General features: G+C 44.8%; 1 protein-coding gene across 20 annotated transcripts in view; it reads right to left on the bottom strand.

Annotated features, from left to right (window-relative positions):
• kiaa1109 (KIAA1109 ortholog) overlaps positions 1-23,058 on the bottom strand; it is an 89,126-nt gene that overhangs the window by 24,102 nt on the left and 41,966 nt on the right. For 7 of the 20 annotated variants that reach the window (XM_071382627.1, XM_071382628.1, XM_071382620.1 and 4 more), the window contains exons 30-63: positions 21,527-21,597; positions 21,256-21,426; positions 20,898-21,018; positions 20,635-20,778; positions 20,358-20,488; positions 19,533-19,735; positions 19,131-19,328; positions 17,815-18,026; positions 17,358-17,660; positions 16,976-17,128; positions 16,566-16,812; positions 16,229-16,383; positions 15,875-16,079; positions 15,499-15,666; positions 15,177-15,367; positions 14,912-15,087; positions 12,171-12,768; positions 11,853-12,051; positions 11,456-11,722; positions 11,255-11,348; positions 9,635-9,685; positions 8,896-9,102; positions 8,366-8,601; positions 7,940-8,184; positions 5,527-5,632; positions 5,327-5,424; positions 5,019-5,207; positions 4,757-4,925; positions 4,426-4,637; positions 2,899-2,982; positions 2,214-2,264; positions 1,794-1,992; positions 1,427-1,486; positions 1,018-1,241 (exon numbers count right to left, since the gene is read on the bottom strand). In XM_071382627.1, coding sequence (XP_071238728.1) covers positions 1,018-1,241; positions 1,427-1,486; positions 1,794-1,992; positions 2,214-2,264; positions 2,899-2,982; positions 4,426-4,637; positions 4,757-4,925; positions 5,019-5,207; positions 5,327-5,424; positions 5,527-5,632; positions 7,940-8,184; positions 8,366-8,601; positions 8,896-9,102; positions 9,635-9,685; positions 11,255-11,348; positions 11,456-11,722; positions 11,853-12,051; positions 12,171-12,768; positions 14,912-15,087; positions 15,177-15,367; positions 15,499-15,666; positions 15,875-16,079; positions 16,229-16,383; positions 16,566-16,812; positions 16,976-17,128; positions 17,358-17,660; positions 17,815-18,026; positions 19,131-19,328; positions 19,533-19,735; positions 20,358-20,488; positions 20,635-20,778; positions 20,898-21,018; positions 21,256-21,426; positions 21,527-21,597 — 6,138 coding nt within the window. The remainder of the gene's footprint in view (positions 1-1,017; positions 1,242-1,426; positions 1,487-1,793; positions 1,993-2,213; positions 2,265-2,898; positions 2,983-4,425; positions 4,638-4,756; positions 4,926-5,018; positions 5,208-5,326; positions 5,425-5,526; positions 5,633-7,939; positions 8,185-8,365; positions 8,602-8,895; positions 9,103-9,634; positions 9,686-11,254; positions 11,349-11,455; positions 11,723-11,852; positions 12,052-12,170; positions 12,769-14,911; positions 15,088-15,176; positions 15,368-15,498; positions 15,667-15,874; positions 16,080-16,228; positions 16,384-16,565; positions 16,813-16,975; positions 17,129-17,357; positions 17,661-17,814; positions 18,027-19,130; positions 19,329-19,532; positions 19,736-20,357; positions 20,489-20,634; positions 20,779-20,897; positions 21,019-21,255; positions 21,427-21,526; positions 21,598-23,058) is intronic. The other 13 variants (XM_071382631.1, XM_071382629.1, XM_071382625.1 and 10 more) reach the window with 10 other exon arrangements.

Genomic DNA, 23,058 nt, shown 5'->3' on the forward strand with positions numbered 1-23,058 from the left:
GAATGGCACGACAATGGGCCTCAGGATCTCGTCACTGTATCTCTGTACATTCAAATTGACATCAATAAAATTCAATTGTGTTCGTTGTCCGTAGCTTAAGCTTGTCCATACCATAACCCCACCGCCACCAAGGGGAACTCTGTTCAAAGTTGACATCAGCAAACCACTCACACACACTACGCTGTCTGCCATCTGCCCGCTACAGTTCATCCGTGACGAGCACACTTTTCCAATGGCCATCGAAGGTGAGTATATGCCCACTGAAGTCAGTTACGACACTGAACTGCAGTCAGGTCAAGACCACGGTGAGGACGACGAGCATGTAGATGAGCATACCTGATATGGTTTGACAGTTTTTGCAGAAATTCTTTGGTTGTGCATACTCATAGTTTCATTAGCTGTCCGGGTGGCTGGTCTCAGATGATCTTGTAGGTGAAGAAGACAGATGTGGAGGTCCTTGGTTGGCATGGTTACACATGGTCTGCGGTTGTGAGACCGGTTGGACGTACTGACAAATTCTATAAAACGATGTTGAATGAGGCTTATGGTAGTGCAATGAACATTCAATTCTCTGGCGACAGCTCTGGTGGACATACCTGCAGTCAGCATGGAAATTGCACACTCCCTCAAAACTTGAGACATCTGTGGCATTGTGTTGTGTGACAAAACTGCTTATTTTAGAGTGGCCTTTTATTGTCCCCCAGCACAAGGTGTACCTATGTAATGATCATGCTGTTTAATCAGCTTCTTGATATGCCACACCTGTCAGGTAGATGGATTAACTTGGCAAAAGAGAAATGCTCACGAACAGGGATGTAAAGAAATTTGTGCACATAATTTGAGAAATAAACTTTTTGTGTGTATGGAAAATGTCTAGGATCTTCCATTTCAGCTCATGAAACATGGGACCAACGCTTTACATGTTGTGTTTATATTTTTGTTCAGTATACAATTCACATGTTCAAAGTGATTTATACAAATATTCAGCATGGTTATCATGTTTAGGCAAAGACTGACCATATGGATGGTGGGCGACATGGTGTCGGCCTCATCCTCATCAGAGTCCACCATGTTGATGGAGTTGAGGTCAGCGATGTCGTCCACGTCCTCCTCGCCCGTCAGCGATGTCAGCGTGTTGCCCAGGGCGTTGAGCCGCTTGCCGATGTTGGGGTCCATGTGGACATCGATACCACACATCTTCCACAGCACGTTCAGTGCCCAGGTGCCCGCACTGCTGCTTTCTGAGGGTCGTAGAGGGAGAGAGAATATTACCCTACACTAGATCCATCTATCACACAATACAAAAATCTTGTTCACAGAGAAGTAGAAAACAGCTGTGCTGTGTCTTGGATAACAGCCTGACAATGTTCACACTGACCCCTTTCATAATAAACACAAGGTTCGATGCTCATTATCAGTGCATTACCTGCTGACGGCTGGCCTGTGGTTCTGGAGCAGACTTCATATGTGCCATCAGGAACAACACCTACAACAGCAAAACAAACAACATTACATCAAAAAGGGGAACAGCACAGTGTAGGGGACCACACTGCAAGTAGGGCACAAGTAGACCTTAATTAGGGTGGAATATCAAAAGGTATTGGTCCGTTTGATACACAGTATTTGGGTGAAGCTGAAGACCTTCCCTATGTAATTTTATCTACTTATTCTTAAACTTCAAAACTCAGCTTTCCCAGGCCCAGCTCTAAATACAGACAAGCAATCCTATTTTCATGCTTTTTTCAATCCCAGTTTACATGTAAAAGTCAACATTTCGCGGTCCAATCACTCACAGGCGTTCATGATCATGTCTCCTCGGATCTCGGGCTTCCAGTCGTCCCAGGACGTCTCAAAGCCCTCGGCAAAGCGGATGCAGAAGTTCTTGAAGTGGCCCTTGCTGACCAGCGACTCAGAGGAGCAAGCGGTGATCAGCGTGCTCTCGATGGTTAGCACCAGGGCCGAGCCAGTGTCAAAGTCAATGCTGTGGTTTGCCTGTGAGATGGAGGTTTAAAGGTGGAGTAAGATGTTACAGTTAGGCCATCAGATAAATCTTACACAGGGATAATATTTAGGCTGAAGTGTCAGTCGTTTGTTGGAAATAGTTAAAGGCTTAATGGTAACATTTTATTTGACAGTCTGCCTATAAACACTATTAAATAGTTTGTTAACAATTAAATGAAGTCGACACACACACACACACACAAAGGGTTCACCTCAAATAATGTAAGAGGGGCGTTGCGCCATCTTGTTGTTCGGCTACACCACTATGTAAAAAAATAATTATATAAAAATAAGTTACTTTATTTGTTATCAAGGCCAGGCACCACACCCTAATAGTATTTTTTTGCTTTAGATTGCAGGAAATGGCAGTTAAAAGGTGTTTAAAAATGCACAAACCCCCTTAATAATATAATGGTTTACAAATGGTTAAAAACAACGTAATAATTGTTTATTGGCAGACCCTCAAATAAAGTAGGTTACTGAGAATAGGAAACGTGCCTGTGTGTAATGTTGAAAAACACATTGCTCCTTGGAAACACCCATTTAGTTGCAGCCTGTTATCAAATGTTGCATAGTTGATGCAAGTGTGACATTGTGCGTGCCATAACACTCCATGATACATGAAAACAATAGAATATCTGTGCCAATTGACAGTAACCATTTAAGATTCTTGAAACGGTGAGACGTTAAACCAGTCAAACCATTTCAAGCTTAAATTAAGTTATCCCAGTAGTATCAATAAAATGGTTGGTTGTAAACTGCCATAACCTGTTATGTCAGCATTGTGTTAAGACTGCATCATAAACACTAATGACAGGTTGTTACAAGTAAAGCAGTAAGACCGCTGAATAACATCACACAAGTGTTCAAAAGAGATTGAATAGGTTGTAAGGTTACTTTTCGTGCATATTTTTTCTGGCCTACAGATCTGCTGGCCCCAGCTTCAGAGCGGATGCCTTCGAAACCTGGTATATGTCCTTTCTATGGAGATAAGGGATACAATTATAACTTTAACTAACTTGTAGGAGAACTCACCAGGGACAGTGGATGTAGTCATCAAATTCTAACTTTGATTAATCCCCAATAACTATTTTCCTATATCAGTCAGTCATTCACCAAGTCATAAATGCAATCTTTAGCATTTATGAAGATATTTATCTTGGATACATTTTGTAATTTGCTGCTAATACAAAGGAGGTCACTGCACTGACAAACATTTCTCCACCATTCCCATGTTTGCTACATTTCCAAGTTCATCAAGGTATGTCTAATTACATATATACAGCTACATACTACTGCAGAGAGCTATATATACACTGAACAAAACTATAAACGCAACATGTAAAGTGTTGGTTCCATGTTTCATGAGCGGAAATAACAGATCCCAGAAATGTTCCATAAGCACAATAAGCTTATTTCTCTCAAATGTTGGGCACTAATTTGTTTACATCCCTGTTAGTGAGCATTTCCCCTTTGCCAAGATAATCCATCCACCTGAAAGGTGTGGTATATCAAGAAGCTGAATAAACAGCATGATCATTAGACAGATGCACCGTATGGCCACTCTAAAACGTGCAGTTTTGTCACACAACACAATGCCACAGATGTCTCAAGTTTTGAGGCAGCGTGCAATAGGCTGACTGCAGGAATCTCCACCAGAGCTGTTGCAATAGAATTGAATGTTCATATCTCTACCAAGCTGCCTCCAACATCGTTTTTGAGAATTTGGTTGTAACCACGCCAGCCTAGGACCACATCCGGCTTCTTCACCTGAGGGATCATCTGAGACCAGCCAACCGGACAGCTGATGAAACTGAGGAGTATTTCCATTTGTAATAAAGCGCTTTTGTGGGGAAAAACTCATACTGACTGGTGTGCCAATGCCTTCCTAAGCCCACCCATGGACACGCCCCTGCCCAGTAATGTGAAATCCATAGGTTAGGGCCTAATGAATTTATTTAAATGGATTTATTTCCTTATATAAACTAACTCAGTAAAATTGTTGAAATTGTTGCGTTTATATTTTTATTCTGTATAGCTAACTATATTTAAATAAAATCAATGAAGGATTGTGAGAATGGTTGAGAAAAAAAACAAGACAATTTGGATCAGTTCTTTAGGGAATAAAATTACCTATGATTTGATGACTACTCACAGAGAGTGCCACTTTCAGACAAGCATATTTCTTACAATTTAGCTCATATGAATATAAACACACAAACAGTTCCAGGACAGGATCTGAAACAGAATCTAAGACAAAATGGGTCTAAGTGTATAAGACAAAATGGAGCACTGTCAGGGTTGGGGTAAAAAAAAAAATCCCACACCATTTTAACATGCCGCATTGCAAAGGTTTTCTCCTTAAAACATATATGCAATCTTTGGTTGCAAAAATCATTGTTCAGATCATCATTCTCCTCCTACCAGTGAGGTGTTGGTGATGGGCAGACAGATTCCCAGGTCGTTGACGGTGAGCTGCAGGAACAGGGTGCTGAAGGCCTGGGCAGAGGTCTGCTGGATGCCCGGCAGCTTGTCCACCACCTCCTTGGTGGCCATGTGAATGTCTTTGTTCAGTGCCAGACGCTGCTCATTCCAGTTGTCATAGGCCGCCTTGTAGTTCAGCCAGAAGAGTACAGCTGCAATGATAAGGGAAACAGGGATGACGTTTCACTATAGACGATTTTGTTGGAGGTTATACGATTTAGACATTTTTATTTTGAGAATTAGAAAACATAGTCTATTATCAAGACCTGACCTCTGTCAAAAGCCACAGGCTGAGCAAAGACGATTGGCCGGTTGAGTGTGATGAGGACTGCCTCTTTGTCTGAGGAGCCACTAATCTCCTCCTGAAGGGCGTTCCGTAAGCCAATACGAGTGCGGAAGTAGGCCACCTGGTGAAAGTCTGAACCTGCCTCCTCATAAACCTGTGGAGAAAAAAAAAGGGTTATATCTAACAAAACCTGATTGCAGCAGCCAATAGAAACTAACACAACCTATATTGATTTGCTGTAGCCTACCTGGTGTTTGACTATCTGGCCCAGGGCGAGGTTCAGATCCACTTGGCACTTCCCAAACAGTTTGAGATAGCTGCTGCTGCCGCCGGCCTGGGCTTTACACTGGATCCTGTTGGAGAGCTCCAGCTCTATCAGCCCTGTCTCGAAGCGCACCGCTCTCATGGACGGAGTGGTGGCCGTCATCTGGATCCCCTGCAAACCACAAGTGTTCAGGAAAGTCAATTTATTTCATTTTCAAATTATTAGGACACGTGGAGATAGGTGGGTATATATGCATATTGCAGGACTTTTCTTGCTTCTCATACTGGTACCTTAAACATCAGACTGAGTGAGTAAAGCAGAATCTTGGGCTTGTCAGCATCTGTCGAGATGTCGTGCTCATTCCATAGAGGGATGGGCTGCTCTCCTCCTGCATAGACACAAACAAGCATTTACCCAAAGTGTCTAAGCAAAATACTGAAACACAACATCAACAACTTTCAGTGTTCTTGTGTTATACAGCGGGACAGACCTGATACTTTCTGGATGACCTCATTGACTTCCTTCATGAAAACCTTCTGCAGGAACACCAGGTGGTTCAGGAGGTCCGTTGTGAGGTTGTGCTCAAAAGAACCAATCTAGGTGAAGGGGGATTGAAATCAATGAAAATAACAAAGGCATGCAAACTGAATATGCTCACAATTACCACATTTCAGGGCTCTACAATGTGACCATTTTACTCGCATATGCGCCTAAATATTTTGCTGTGCGAACTGACATTTTTATTTAGGAGCACCAGTGTACCTAGAAAAATTAAGGATTCTATCTTTATTACCTCAAATATTTGTAATTGTTCTCCTAAATTTCTTTGTGTGGGCCTACATTCTTCAACTTAGGTGCACACGTTCTCCTTGTAAAAAAGGTCAGCGTAGAGCCCTGGCTTTATTGACAATGTTTCAATCCACAAGGATCTTCGTCAGGTCAAACGGACTGAGTGCTCACCACAAATACACTGAGCATACAAAACATTAAGAACACCGGTGTCAAGAACTGCAACTGTGTTAGAGGATTCTTCAAAGTAGCCACCCTTTGCCTTGACAGCTTTGCACACTTGGCATTCTCTCAACCAGCTTCACCTGGTATGCTTTTCCAACAGTCTTGAAGGAGTTCCCACATATGCTGAGCACTTGTTGGCTGCTTTTCCTTCACTGTGAGGTCCAACTCATCCCAAACCATCTCAATTGGGTTGAGGTCGGGTGATTGTGGAGGCCAGGTCATCTGATGCAGCACTCTATCACTCTCCTTCTTGGACAAATAGCCGCTACACAGCCTGGAGGTGTGTTGGGTCATTGTCCTGTTGAAAAACAAATGATAATCCCTCTAAGCGCAAACCAGATGGGATGGCGTATCGCTGCAGAATGCTGTGGTAGCCATATTGTTTAAGTGTGCCTTTAAAATAAAAACAATTAACATTTAAACATTTTCTATGGCGGTTTTGGAGCAGTGGCTTCTTCCTTGCTGAGCGGCCTTTCAGGTTATGTCGATATAGAACTCATTTTACTGTGTATATAGATACTTTTGTACCCGTTTCCTCCAGCATCTTCACAAGGTTGATTTGCACTTTTCGCACCAAAGTACATTCATCTCTAGGAGACAGAACGCGACTCCTTCCTGACCGGTATGATGGCTGCGTGGTCCCATGGTGTTTATATTTGCGTACTATTGTTTGTACAGATGAACGTGGTACCTTCAGGCGTTCGGAAATTGCTCCCAAGGATGACCCAGACTTGTGGAGGTCTACAATTATTTTTCTGAGGTCTTGGCTGATTTCTTTTGATTTTCCCATGATGTCAAGCAAAGAGGCACTGAGTTTGAATGTAGGCCTTGAAATACATCCACAGGTACATCTCCAATTGACTCAAATTATGTCAATTAGCCTATCAGAAGCTTCTAAAGCCATGACATCATTTTCTGCAATTTTCCAAGCTGTTTAAAGGCACAGTCAACTTAGTGTATTTAAACTTCTGACCCACTGGAATTGTGATAGTGAAATATAAGTTAAATAATCTGTCAGTAAACAATTGTTGGAAAAATTACTTGTGTAATGCACAAAGTAGATGTCCTAACCGACTTGCCAAAACTATAGTTTGTTAACAAGAAATTTGTGGAGTGGTTGAAAAACAAGTTTTAATGACACCAACCTAAGTGTATGTAAACTTCCGACTTCAACTGTATGTATGTATGTATGTATGTATGTATGTATGTATGTATGTATGTATGTATGTATGTATGTATGTATGTATGTATAACATACAAAGTTGCACAGAAAAAGCCATATGTCAGACCTGCCAATAAAAAGAAAAGATCAAGATGGGCAAAAGAACAGACTGGACAGAGGAACTCTGCCTCGAAGGCCAGCATCCCGGAGTCGCCTCTTCACTGTTGACTTTGAGACTGGTGTTTGCGGGTACTATTTAATGAAGCTGCCAGTTGAGGACTTGAGGCGTCTGTTTCTCAAACTAGAAACTCTAATGTACTTGTCCTCTTACTCAGTTGTGCACCGGGGCCTCCCACGTCTCTTTCTATTCTGGTTAGAGACAGTTTGAGCTGTTCTGTGAAGGGAGTAGTACACAGCGTTGTACGTGATCTTCAGCTTCTTGGCCATTTCTCGCATGGAATAGCCTTCATTTCTCAGAACAAGAATAGACTGACGAGTTTCAGAAGAAAGTTCTTTGTTTCTGGCCATTTTGAGCATGTAATCGAACCCACAAATGCTGATGCTCCAGATACACAACTAGTCTAAAGGCGGTCAGTTTAATTGCTTCTTTAATCAGAACGGTAGTGTATGTATGTATGTATGTATGTATGTATGTATGTATGTATGTATGTATAAAAAGTATAGTCAGGAATACTGGAGCTACTCTACTTGACTGTGGCAGCCTCACCTCAGCCACACAGCGCAGGTAATTCCCCTGGAGGTAGTTTCCCTGCTTCATGGGGATTGGGAAGTCGTCTGTGAAATCCGAGTGGCCCTCGTGGTCCTCCATGATGTACTCTCCGGACATGGTGACTGGCGGGAGGTTGAGGCTGGCCGAGGGGGGCATGGCGGACATGGTGTCCACCGGAGACACCTTGGACTGAAAACATAGCTTGTGGTTGGGCAGCTCAAACGTGAACCTTGTCTGGGCTCCTGCACAGAGAACAAACAAGGATGAGGAAGTCCAATTGAAGTCAATAACTTTATCAATCAACTCAGAGGAAATTAAGAAAACATTGCCATTTCACAAATAGTAACATCATGTACATACACAGTAATACAAATACAATATCCCATTACCTAAATCAGGGGTTAAAGCTTGGTGCTACGCTACCTGTCATGCCGTGGCTCTTCATGCGGCCCATCTTGTACTCAGCCTTGAGGGAGGGCAGCAGGGCCGCTCCTATGGTGATGCCGTCCATCATGGCACTGAACTTGAGGACGATGGGCTTCTTCTCCAGCCCCTCCGGCAGCTGGGGGAACTCGTTGGCCTCCACAGGAGTCTGGTTGATGCTGGACGCCTTGTCAGAGGGCTGAGGGGTGGGAGTGTCCTCCCTGTTGGAGGGTGGCCTACAGAGAAAAGAACGTAGTTCGGAATGAAGAAGACAAGTATTGCTTAGTCCATGAAGGAGATACAGAGGAAAGGAAATTATGGTTTCTTCTCTAAATGTTACGATTCACTGAAGTGCTTTCCTCTCATACAGGATCCTTTTGGTGAGGACCACACTGAGCAAGCAGTTCTGCCTACTCAGCCCCAATTCATGGCCGGGGCTCCCCTAGGAGATACCTATAGATTTCAATGGGACTCAAAGTATATATAATACAACTTATGAATAATCCAACCATTTCCTCCCTGAGACTCACACGCTGGATGGCTGGCGGATGAGGTCGGAGATCTGCTTGGAGAGCTGGTGGGAGCTGCGGACCATCATGCTGTGCAGCGTGGCTGGGTGCTGGGGGATGTTGATCATGATGGCGCCCACCTTGAACACAGCGGCGTTATTGTTCTTTAGGCCCCGCTGGGCGCTGTACAGGGCCTGGGACTTCGCTATGTTGCATTTCACAACTGTTCTGGAATGGTAGAGCAGAGTGTCAGCGTTCCAAATATGACTGTTTGACTACAGGTTAACAAAGGACAACGTCGATAGAACAACAACAATGTACAAAAATGCTTGTTTGGGTCATGTTAGACACAACAAGCACACTTAACATTAACAGGCACACAACAACAACCATGTTATGGGGGCATAAGAACTACAGGGTTCTATATGACCTTGCATTACATTGCCTAAATTATCAACAAAAAACAAACAAAATAATAATATTGATCACGATTACAGGAGGAATCGCTGTCATATGGCTGATCTTTAAAGATGATCTACCCGCCATACACATAAAGGAAGGAACACAGAAACAGAGGAGAAAAGGAGTGGGTGATTATCAGACTAACATGAAGAGGGAGAATAACATAACTAGAGCTGTACACTGACAAAACACTGGGGTACCACAGGCTCGAGATAAAATGAAAGCTGTCCTAAACTTAGTACTACAGTACTGTGGCATTGTTATGATGTGCCAAGGTGCAGTAGTTATAAACACATACAGAAACTCTTGTTTGGCAGTGCTGGTAGGAGATGTAGGGAAATCCTCCAGTCTATTCAAGACGATGGAAGAGAAATCCAGGGGAAGTAAAAAAAAAAAAAAAAAGAGCAAATGAGATAGAACATTCACGCAGAGATATATGGAGACAACAGACTAGATTAGAATACTTATTCACCATTCTTCAACTGCCAAAAGTATTTCCAGTGTTGCCTGCCGAATATGTGCAGTCCTTTGAATATTTCTAGGATTTGTTTAGAGTGAAGTAACTGTAGGAATTACTCACACAGTAGGTTGACATGCAATCAGTAAGCAGGTTTCCATTGAACAAGATTTATTTGACAAACGCAAATGTCACAAAAAATAAAATCACTGCGACATGTGTAATGGAAACGGCAGATATGAGACATTTCTAAAAACAGACAATATTTTTATCCATTAGATTGGGGTGGATTTTTCTTCTTGACGAATAATTTTGAAGGTACGCTGGGCACGTGATCACGTAACTATAAAGCGCCACTTTAATTCTACATTTTTTCTGCTGGCAAAATCAAAATGTTCAACTATAAAAAAAATATATGTTTCTTTGCAGGATAGGGATTGTCCTGACGAAACTTCGCTTCTTCTCTGGTTGGCTGGCAAGTTTCACTATCCAATTATTTTAGATCTACAGGACTTCAAGTTTCACCATGGGACAGACAGTGGTGATACGTTGGCATGAGAATTATTAGAATGTCATATATTAGTCAATTATTGCATTCTATCTATTCTATTGCATTCTTTCGCGGGCTATTTGAGACATGAAACAGATTGGTCTGACGTCATTACATCCAGCTGTTTTTATTGACACAAGGGGTGCATTCGTAAATTCGCTCTGGCTATCTACTCCGATTTCAGAGCAGTCTCGTCTGAATGTACCAGAGTGCAGAATAACTGACGAATTTACGAACGCTCAACACCCGTTGAATATGGCCATATATGGTCAGTAAACATTGACAAAACAGCGTAATTAAATTGTTACCAGCATCAGTTGCAGTCACCAACGCTCTGGATAACCAGCTCTGTTAGGGTGAGTAAAATGGTCAGTGAGGTGTTCTCTCATTTTTGTAGCGGGAAAGCTAGCCAACGTTAGCCAGTTAGCTTGGGTGCATGACTGCCGTTGTGAGGTTAGAACGCTCGGATCAACCCTACTCCTCGGCCAGAGCGTTCAGTGTGCGCTCTGAACACTCCCAGAGCAAAACGCTCTGAATTTACGAAAGCCCAGAGGGCACTCTGAGCTCACTCTGGCACTCCAGATTGGCTTTACGAACACACCCAAGATAGTTAAATGGAAAAGCACCCAATTGTCGCATCTATTTTCTATATCGAGACAAATGTTAAATGTCGACACAAAATCACTGGACAAGTTAAATCGAAACATAGCTACAGACACAGTGAGGTAGGAAACTCAAACGTTCATAATTCATCTTACTGGTTACCAAAATGACAGGTAAACCAACTAGAAACAGAGTGTATTTTAGGTCTTATAATTAATTAACAAACCTAATGCACAGTATCAAACTTCAATCCTCAATGTGACAATACAAATTAAACAGTTATCAACTTAAATTGGAGCAGTCCTTACTGAATGTCTGGGGTTATACCCTCCAGGAGCACAATGTTAACTCCCCCTATGTGGGCTGATGCACAAGTCTCTGTCATCTTCTGGTGCAGTATGTCTGAAAAACAGATTTGGGAATTATAATCCAGATATGGCACTGAATAATGTAATACAAAGAGGCGGTGTATTGAACTAGTGACATAACCCAAGAGCTAAGAGCCTCACCCTTCATCTTCTCCTTAAGCGTGAAGCTGCCGTGTATCTTCTTTAGCTCTGCCTCCATGGTCAGGCCCCCAATGTCTGCCTCCAGGTGGGTGCGGTTCACAATGCCGATGCCAAACACGATGAGGGTGACGTGCTGTGGCTCACAGCTTACCAAGCTACGCCGTCGCCCCCCCGCTCCGAGCCCAGCCGGAGGCTTGTTGGTGGGGTCCTGCTGCTCGTTCTCAAACATCACCCTGCACAGGGGCTCCGAGGGGCTGCGGCCACCATCTGTACAGCACACATAACGCACACACACACAAATGATCGAACGATGAGTGTGAGGCTTTCCTACTTCTACACAAGAGCCTAGGGGGTAGGGGCTAGAAGTGGCTAAGTGGAAGGAGAGAGAGAGCCTTACCCGAGAGGCAGTTCTCAGGGGAGCTCTTCTCCAGGATACCGGTGGGGTCGGAGATGAGGGAGTAAAAGTTGAGCAGCTTGTACATGTTCTGCCAGCACTCTGCAGAGGGCTCGCTCTGCTCTGACACTGTGATGGAGTCTGAGTCGTCCATCTGGATGGTCATGTGGTCCGCCACATCCCGTGAGCCCTTCCGCGACACCTTGAGATCAATTGATTGATTGACTTTGTTTTAATCGGTATCTAATAGAGCACACATCATTTGATAGGTCACTTAGAAATATACAGTCTATATGATTATTGTGAAATAAAGATACATACTGGTTGGTGTACCTTGGAGGTACGGCGCTCCGAGCGAGCAAGCGTGTTGCGTCCCCGGGGCTCCCTCCTGCCCAGCGTGTCCAGTCCTGACTGGGGGCCGTTGGGCGGTTGACCCGCCCCTCCACCCCCCCCCCGCTTGCTCTTCTGAGCAGTGTTCCCGCCGCTGCCAGCCCCACTCCGCCCGGCTCCGTTGACGCTTCCTCGCGAGCTGCGGCTAAAGTCAGAGGAGCGGAAGTGGCGGTAGGGCCGCACTTTAAAGGTGGGTGTGGGGGAGGCAGAGCCGGCGGTGTAGCGGCTGAGCTTGATGTCTGTCTGTGTGGCCTTGATGTCGTCCACCATGGTGCTGAACTGGTGGATGAGGCGCACCAGGGCCATGTCCACGCGCTGGCTGATGGCCTGGCAGGCGATGGTGAAGTCGCAGTGAAAGGTGTTGTAGTGGCGACGATTCAGGTCGTGAAAGGCGAGGGGAGCAGCTGCAGCCGTGGAGTTAGGCGGGCCAGTGCTGGTAGACTTCTCCATCACCACAGCGTTCAGGCTGAACGTCTCGATCAGCAGGGCAGGCTTGAACTCCAGCAGAGGGAGGTTTGGCATGCCCTGTCTGGAGGGAGGGAGAGAGAAGATTACCTTTACATGGTAGGACATCTTAGAGCAGGGATCATTAACTAGATTCAGCCACGGGTAAGTTTTTCTTGAGTCGGAACACACCCCAAAAAAATTTTAGACTGCAAATTGACCGCAATAAGCACAAAAATATATAATATTTGTCTAAAACATAATCATTACAAAACATCATTGATTACATATGGGGACATTGCCCAGCGTAGGGTGCGGTCTTTTGGATGAGACGTTAAAACGGGTGTCCTGACTCTGGTCATTCAAAATCCCATGGCTTATTGTAAGAGTCGGGGTGTTCACCCCGGTGTCCACCCCGGTGTCATGGCTAAATTCCCAACCTGGACACATTCCATCATGACCACCTAATCATCCCCCTAATTGGCATAGATCCCTCCTCATCTCTCCACCTGATAGCTGATGTGATGAGCGGTCTGGCACAAAAATGGTCGCCGTGCATCAATAAGGTGGGTGCTACACATTGATGGTGGATGAAGTGAGTTTCCCCCTACTACAGTATGTAAAGTGCCTTGAGAAGCTCAGTTGGCAGAAAAGCACTACGTAAAACCAATAAATTATTATTAATTATTTGTATACGATCACGTCTCTCTACTATGCGAAAAAAAGAAAGAAACCCCCCCGGAAATATCACATTTACATAAGTATTCAGACCCTTCACTCAGTACTTTGTTGAAGCACCTTGGCAGCGATAACAGCCTTGAGTCTTCTTGGGTATGATGCTATAAGCTTGGCAAACCTGTATTTGGAGTTTCTCCCATTCTTCTCTGCATATCCTGTCAAGCTCTGTCAGGTTGGATGGGGAGCATCGCTGCACAGCTATTTTCAGGTCACTCCAGAGATGTTTGATCGTGTTCAAGTCCGGGCCACTCAAGGACATTGAGACTTGTCCCGAAGCCCCTCTTTCGTTTTCTTGGCTGTGTGCTTAGGGTTGCTATCCTGTTGGAATGTGAACCTTTGACCCAGTCTAAGGTCCTGAGCGCTCTGTAGCAGGTCTGTACTTTACTCCGATCATCTTTCACACGATCCTGACTAGTCATCCGGTCCTTGCCGCTGAAAAACTTACACACAGCATGCTGCCACCACCACGCTTCACCGTAGGGATTGGTGCCAGGTTTCCTCCAGATGTGATGCTTGGCATTAAGGACAAATAGTTCAATCTTGGTTTCATCAGACCAGAGAATCTTGTTTCTCATGGTCTGAGAGTCCTTTAGGTGCCTTTTGGCAAACTCAAAGCGGGCTGTCATGTGCATTTTACTGAGGAGTGGCTTCCGTCTGGCCACTCTACCATAAAGGCCTGATTGGTGGAGTGCTGCAGAGGTGGTTGTCCTTCTGGAAGGAACTCTGAAGCTCTGTCAGAGTGACCATCGGGTTCTTGGTCACCTCACTGACCAGGGCGCTTCTCCCCCAGTTGCTCAGTTTTGCTGGGCGGCCAGCTCTAGGAAGAGTCTTGGTAGTTCCAAATGTCCATTTAAGAATGATGGAGGCCACTGTATTCTTGGGGACCTTCAATGCTGCAGAACTTTTTTGGTACCATTCCCCAGATCTGTTGCTTGACACAATCCAGTCTCTGAGATCTACGGACAATTCCTTCAACCTCATGGATTAGTTTTTGCTCTGACATGGAATGTCAACTCTAAGACCTTAATCTAGACAGGTGTGTACATTTCTAAATCATGTCCAATCATTTGAATTTACCACAGGTGGACTCCAATCAAGTTGTAGAAACATTTCAATGATGATCATTGGAAACAGGATGCACTTGAGCTCAATTTCAAGTCTCATTGCAAAGGGTCTGAATACTTATGTAAATAAGGTACCTCTGTATAAAAATTGTAATATTTGTCAATATGGGGTACTGTGTGTAGATTGATATGGATTTTAGAATAAGGCTGTAACGTAACAAAATGTGGAAAAAGTCAAGGGGTTTGAAAACGAATGCACTGTATATTTTTTGTTTTGCTCAGAAAACTTGGGGGCAAAATAAAACCACCTCTGGGCCAAATTCATCCCGAGGGCCACCAGCTGGGGAACCCAGTCTTAGAGATTGCACCTTTAAGACTATTGGGACTCGCTAAACATGATATATTTTAGATACTTGGTTTATTTACCTTTTCAACCGTTTATTTTTCCGCTCTTTGGATGTGTCAGAGTCCACAATGTCTGCTCTGAGACACTCCAAGGTGCCAGAGAAGGAGAGGTGCTCCCCAAAGTACATCTTGTAGCTGAGAGGAGTGGTGTCCTGGGCCTGGATCCCTGTGTGACTCAGCAGAGGCTTGAACACAACCTGTGTGTTGTGAGGGAGGGGAGAGAGAATCATCAGAATTATAACTCACTCACTCACTCACTCACTCACTCACTCACTCACTCGGTTACCTGGGCGTCTGCTAGCTGAACAGCGGCGGGACACTGGTTGCCCTCCTCAATGTCGGCCATCATTATGTCATCTTGGCTGGTGCTGTGCTGAGAGTGCTGAGACTGTGTTCCATCAAGAGTGTTCTGGTCGCTGGACAGCACCGTGTTGAAGTCTGACGCTGATGGGATGGTGTGGAGGTTACAGGTGATGCCTGAGGAGCAACAGAAAGACACTTATGGTGACCTTATTTAAGAAATTATTTTACTGTGAGCATTCAGGGTTGGTTACGTCACCAACATTTCCCCCAACATTCACAGAAGATTCTCACAACATTCCCCCTACCTGTCTGCAGGATATTGTGCTGGGAGCAGTTGACCGGGGACTCCTGGGGTACAGCGGTCCCTCCGCCCCGGTTGCCCACAGCGTTGGACATCCAGTTGTAGAAGCTGACGGAGGAGGGCTCAGACAGCAGGGGGTGTTCCGTCACCACATCTGGGCCCACACTGTTACCTAAAGGGGGGAGCAAACATAATGTCATGTTGCAGTCCAATTATATACCAATTCTCTATCATGATAGCTTGAAAAGGAATCAAAGTACTATAGAAATACGGTGGAAATTCCCTATAACCCATGCTTTAGGAGAATGTTCACACTTTCGGGAATGAGGGTATGGAATTGGAACCCAAACCAAGTCAGAAGCAGGATAATGTGAGCGTACCTGTGCTCTTGGTGGTGGTTTCATTCCTCTGGGGCGTGCCCTCCAGCAGGTTGTGCAGGCTGGGGAAGCTGCCTGTCAGGTAGCTCAGCAGACTCTCCTTACGGGGACTGTCCTTGGCAGTCATGCCCACGCGACTCACATGGGCAGGAGAGTCAGCCGCTGTGTCCCCGCTGGTGTAGCTGAGGGACTGGTATGGGTGGGAGCCCTGAAGAATACACACCAATATCATTATTGTGAAAACAAATACATTCCTATGGTATACTAATGGCAAGTGGTACCGCCCTGTCGCCCCTGTCCACACATTATATAATTATAATGGTACAATGTTAAAGTAGAAAATGCAGACAGACATACCTTTACCTTTATTTTGAGGGCAGATTCACTGTGTGTGTGGGACTTGGAGAGCTTCCTCATGATCTCCACCCCACTAACTGGTCCAGATTTGTCTCCTGTGGGCAGGGGGCGGCTGCATGCTCCCTCCAACAGCATGGTGTGTTCACTCACTGTGGCTGGACAGCAGTTACAACCCATTGGACCAACATACTGCATGCATTATTGCCATCATTATGATCATTATCAAATTCATTAACACGTGGGGGGACTTTTCAGTACAATTGGTTCAAAAAAAGTATATCTGTCATGTATTCATTTACCAGAAATGTCATCGTCCGTAAAAAACATACGTTCTTACCTGCGTCAAACTCAAACTCAGCCCCGTCAGCACTAGTGTCACTCTGCAGCGCAGCTCCGTTGTCCAGGCCCTGGCTCTGGTCCTGGAAGGTCTGCTGCTGGGGGGTCTCCTTGGGTTTGGGCAGCTGGTTGGGCCTCATCAGGCCGATGGCCTTGAAGCCCTGGGTCACCACAATAAACTTCATCCACTGCCGGGCCAGAGCCACCAGCCCCTTCTTCAGGGTCACCAGGGCAGGCAGCCCGTCATTCTAGTGAGGACAAGATCAGATGGGTTTAATGGTTAATTAGGAGGTAACTTAAGGTAGATCCATAAGAACTATTTCCAGCCCAGCACTAGCATACATGATTCAGTCAATCATGGTCCAGACTGAAGTTCTCAAGCCTCTAAACACACACACACACACGTCTCACCATGGTGGCCTCCTCTATCACAGAGTAGTTAGCCTGCTGTAGGTAGCGATGCAGGATGTTACACAGCAGACAGGAGGGGTTCTCGTGAAGGTAGCGTGCTCGCTTGGTCACCCTGTTGTACTTGCTCCGAAAGGGGATGTGGATACTCTTTTTCTGTACAGAACAAGGGAAAGAAAAGGAAATGTGTCTCATATAGAATAAGAATCACCGTTATTTGCCAAGGACATTTACATGTACCCTCCATTTGACCTGGTGAAATGGTGCTGACAGCAATAGACAAAATATACAGACAAAATATAGCCAGAGGAATATACACAATCACCATACAGTATATACAATACGTGGAAAGGGCATTGGAACCCTCAATCTGTGCAGTACTGACCTCCAAGGCTTCAGTCATGATGCAGCCCATGACAGCACACACTCTCAAAGTGCCCTCCATGTCAAGCTTACGCAGAGAAGACTTGAGCTGGTCGATGGGGACCAACCAGGCGCCAATCGCTGGCGTCGCTGTGCTTAGGAGATTCAGCTGCCTGGAGATGGCCTGTGAGGGGGAGCGTACGTTGGTGGGGGCAGCGAAGCTGAACCAAATCTCCTTGATGGTGAGCTTCATGCTGCTGGAGTCAGGGGGCGGGGGCATGAGGAGGAGGTCCTTCTTCAGGTCGTCAGACTCCACCCCTTCATCCTGCAAGAGCAATCCACACAGCATAAGCCAATGAGAGAACGGGAGCAAGAAAGAGAAGCAAGTCTATTTTTTTTGTGAACGCTTTCTGTTACTGCAACGAGGTTGTATCAAGTACTTGTACAACAGTTCAAAGTGACGGACAGTGATGAGTTACCTGATCGTCAGAGTCTGAGTTTCTGTTGGCATCAGAGTTGGGTCTTGTCACGTCGTTAGGCAGATTGTCATCAGATACATCGGTGCTGTAGCCGCTGCCAGTCTGAGAACACGATGAGCCATTAGATTTGGACATGCCAGTCTTCACGCCCGTACCAGACTGTCCCATGATGCCAAACGCACTGTACAGCACTGCACCCGACTGACGCCCACCTGCACAAAGACAGGCACACAAATCAGGCAACAGTGTTCAGTGACGGGGTTAATAACATTAATTTAATACATTAAAATTAAATTCAGTTTATTCAAAGTGAATCTAAATGCCAATGTCTATATACAGTGCCTTCAGAAAGTATTCATACCCTTTGACTTAATTCACATTTTGTTGTGTTACAGCCTGAATAAAAAAAACATTTCTCACCCATCTACACACAATACCCCAAAATGACAATGTGAAAACATGTTTGTAGAAATGTTTGCAAATTTATTGAAAATGAAATACAGAAATAACCCATTTACATAAGTATTCACACCCCTGAGTCAATACTTTGTAGAAGCACCTTTGCCAGCGATTACAGCTGGATTGTGCAACATCTTCTCATTATTATTTTCAAAAGTCTTCAAGCTCTGTCAAATTGGTTGTGGATCAGTTCCAGACAACCATTCAGGTCTTGCCATTGATTTTCAAGTAGATTTAGGTCAGAACTGTAACTCGGCCACTCAGGAACATTCACTGTCTTCTTGTTAGCATGATGCAGTCAGCACTATGCTTGAAAATAATGAAGAGTGGATCTCAGTAATGTGTTGTATTTGCCCCAAACATAAGAGTTTGTATTGAGTACTACTTTAGTGCCTTGTTGCAAACAGGATGCATGTTTTGGAATACTTTTATTCTGTACAGGCTTCCTTCTTTTCACTCTGTTAATTAGGTTAGTATTGTGGAGTAACTACAATGTTGTTGAGCCATCACAGCCTTTCAACTCTAACTGTTTTAAAGCCACCACTGTCCTCATGGTGTAATCCCGGAAGCGGTTTCCTTCCTCTCTGGCAACTGAGTTAGGACGGACGCCTGTATCTTTGTAGTGACTGTCTGTATTGATACACCATCCAAAGTGTAACTAAGAACTTCAACATGCTCAAAGGGTTAAGCACCATTTTACTCCTGAACTTATTTAGGCTTGACATAACAAAGGGGTTGAATACTTTTAGCTTTTAATTATTTATACATTTGTAAACATTTCTAAAAACATAATTCCACTGACATTATGGGGTATTGTATGTAGGCAAGTGTACATATATTTGGCAATGACACATTACCTTTGACAGTGAGGTTCTCAATGCCGCACTCAAACATGATCCAGCCCCACTTCTCCAAGGATGCGCCGGTCCGGGCCAGGTCTGCAGCCACCTGGTTCTCTGTCTCATCCACCAGGGAAAACTCATCCATTTCCTCCAGGCTGAACAGCACTTTGGACTTCTCAAAGGGGATGGCCGTGATTGCACATGTTCCTATGTCTAAACCACAGGACAGGAAAAAGGAGAAAATATGAAAGTTCTGTTCACAACTGTCTAACACGTAATATTTTATTAGGGCAGGGGTCTCCAACTCCAGTCATGGACAGCCTGCTGGGTGTGAAGGATGGTGTTCCAGCCTAGCACATGTAGAAAGAAAAAAAGAAGAAGCTGTAGAGCATAACATTTAAAATAGCAAATTCTTACCTGTGGAATCCAGGCCTCGTAGTTGGCTGTGGATGCGGTGGATGTTAAGCTTGGCAGCGATCTCCTTGCCCTTCTCGATGCCAGCGTTGGAGCGCAATGAGCCTGAGGACTGCGGCTGCATCTTGGTGGCCGATGCGTACTTTTCCAAGTTGACGGAGGGACGGCCATTCTCTGCTGTGTTGGGTGTCTCCTCCACTATTCCCCTATGAAGACAGACAGTAGGGTACGCATGTGTAATAATAATAATTTGGTGGGTGCTTTTATTTGTCCTATTTCATAGTTTTAAAAAAAATATCCCAACTCCCCCTAAGACACCATCGGAGTGGGGTGACGGCCAGGGTCTGCCATTATCAACAGCAACCCTGGAGCAATTAAGCAATAAAGCCGAGGGGGTGTGGTATATGGCCAATATACCACGGCTATGGGCTGTTCTTAGGCAGGACGCAATGCGGAGTGTCTGGACACAGGCCTTAGCCGTGGTATATTGGCCATATATCACAAACCCCCGAGGTGCCTTATTGCTATTATAAATTGGTTACCAACGTAATTAGAGCAGTAAAAATAAATTATTCATCATACCTGTGGTATACGGTCTGATATACCATGGCTGTCAGCCAATCTGCATTCAGGGATCGAACCACCTAGTTTATAATTAGGTTCAAGTACCTTGCTTAAGGGCACAGAGATTTTTCAGCTAAGGGATTCGAACTAGCAACCTTTCAGTTACGGACCCATGACGACTACCTGCCACCCGCAGGTGCGGTGTAACTGTGTGTGTGTGTTTGTTGTAAGGAGACCCGTGCAGGCTGGTGGAAGTGAGGTTACCTGTTCATGCGAAACTGTGTGGCGATCCTGTCGAAGCACAGAGCAACCAGGGAGACGTGTGTGATGTGGCTCTTACTGGAGTTGGAGGGAGAACACTCTTCTACCGAGGCCTGGAGCAGACACAGGTTCACCTGTACAGTCAGAGACAAAGATGTGTTGGACTTTTGAAATGCAACTCAGGACTCCTGATAAGTTCACTTCAAATTAGTGCGAAATCTGTTTAAGCCCAATACAATTTTCTTGGCACAATGACACAATTCCATGGCACAATTCCTACCTTGGGAATTGACACATTAGCTTGCAGGCCCTTGATCTTCACGTTGTCTGGTTTGACCGTCAGGTCCGTTTGGCCATGGGGCGTGTTGAGGGAGCCTGTGGTACCCTCCGTCTTTGATAGCTTGTTCTCCTGCTTGGCTGAGCTCTATAGTGGGGGAAAAAAAATTCAAAACAGGACAAACTTAGGGTTAATCTAAAATCGCCCTCTATTCTCTTTATAGCGCTACTTCTGGACAGATTTGCCGATTGGTGAGGTTCACCTACGGATTCAGTTACTGTGGACTTGCTGATCTGATAGGCTTCATTGAGGACCTTCCCATGCAGGTCATCCAGAATGGCTGCAGGGTGACGGACACTGACGTAGTGGACCATGGACTCAATGTACCTGAAAGAACATCCCATACATTGTCACTGACTTGAGTAATATACTATTCCTGCAATATGCCAAGGAGAGTGGTTGGGCACAGTTGCAGTGGGGAGACACTGATTGCAGATGGAAAGCTAATATGGTCAGTATTTTCTATGAGGAGCTGTTCTATAACATTACATATAATGGTATTTCCACAAAAGCCTTCGGTGGCTATGGCATACCAGAATTGAGTATTAACCCAGTAGCTGTTACCTGTCCAGAGCTTCAGCCACCAGAGGGGTGAGCACCACATTGATGGCCCCCTTCACCTCCACGATGGCGGTAGTTCTGGTCTGGGAGAGGGGCTGCTCCATGGTCCAGTCGTCAGTGGTGGTGTCGTCTGTGTTCTCCATAGCCTTCTTATCCAGAGGCGTGTAGGGTTGGCTATAGTCACAAAGCGAGAGATGCAGTTACAGATGTGTGTGTGAAACACATGTCGAGCAGACCATAGAGATCCAAGTTAAGCAAAATAAATTCTAAATACTTGTTTGTGTCTCCCATCAACGAAAGGCCTCTGTCAAGTAGAGAGCTGGCAGAGAGGCCTTGTTTCACCACCTACAACATAAGATGACGGGCTATGACTTTAGGGTACACCATGGATGAACAGACACACACAGTAACACACAAAAACACACACAGTCTATAAAATCTGCCATACTCAGACAGACCGCAGTCTGGATCCGGACACAGAACAGGATCAATACGTCCCGCAGGTCGATTTATACAGTACAAGTCAAAAGTTTGGACACACCTACTCATTAAAATATTTTTATTTGTATTATTTTACCATCTACTACATTGTTGAATAATAGTGAAGACATCAAAACTATGAAATAATACCTACAGAATCATGCAGGGGAAAAAAAGGTTAAATCAAAATACATTTCATATTTGAGATTGTTCAAAGTAGCCACCCTTTGCCTTGATGGCAGCTTTGCACACTCTTGGCATTCTCTCAACCAGCTTCATGAGGTAGTCACCTGGAATGCATTTCAATTAACAGGTGTGCCTTGTTAAAAGTTAATTTGTGGAATTTCTCTCCTTCTTAATGAGTTTGAGCCAATCAGTTGTGTTGTGACAAGGTAGGGGAGGTATACAGAAGATAGCTCTATTTGGTAAAAGACCAAGTCCATATTAGGGCAAGAACAACTCAAATAAACAAAGAGAAACAACAGTCCATCATTACTTTAAGACATGGTCAGTCAATACGAAAATGTCAAGATCTTTGAAAGTGTCTTCAAATGCAGTCGCAAAAACCATTAAGCGCTACGATGAAACTGGCTCTCATGAGGACCGCCACAGGAAAGGAAGACCCAGAGTTACCTCTGCTGCAGAGGTTAAGTTTATTAGAGTTACCAGCCTCAGAAATTGCAGCCCAAATAAATGCTTCACAGAGTTCAACAGACATCAACAACAACGGTTCAGAGGAGACTGTGTGAATCAGGCCTTCATGGTCGAATTTCTGCAAAGACACCCCTACTAAAGGACACGAATAAGAAGAAGAGACTTGCTTGGGCCAAGAAACACAAACAATGGACATTAGACCAGTTGAAATCTGTCCTTTGGTCTGATGAGGTCAAATTTTAGATTTTTGGTACCAACCGCCATGTCTTTGTGAGACGCAGAGTAGGTGAACGGATGATCTCTGCATGTGTGGTTCCCACCGTGAAGCATTGAGGAGGTGTGATGGTGCTTCGCTGGTGACACTGTCTGATTTATTTAGAATTCAAGGCACACTTAACAGCATGGCTACCACAGCATTCTGCAGCGATACACCATCCCATCTGGTTTGAGCTTAGTGGGACTCTCATTTGTTTTTCAACCGGACAATGACCCAACCTACCTCCAGGCTCTGTAAGGGCTATTTGACCAAGAAGGAGAGTGATGGTGCTGCATCAGATGACCTGGCCTCCACAATCACCCGACCTCAACCCAATTGAGATGGTTTGGGATGAGTTGGAATGCAGAGTGAAAGAAAAGCAGCCAACACGTGCTCAGCATACGTGGGAACTCCTT

The sequence above is a fragment of the Salvelinus alpinus genome, chromosome 34 (assembly GCF_045679555.1).
Source record: "Salvelinus alpinus chromosome 34, SLU_Salpinus.1, whole genome shotgun sequence".
NCBI classification, from domain to species: Eukaryota; Metazoa; Chordata; class Actinopteri; order Salmoniformes; family Salmonidae; genus Salvelinus; species Salvelinus alpinus.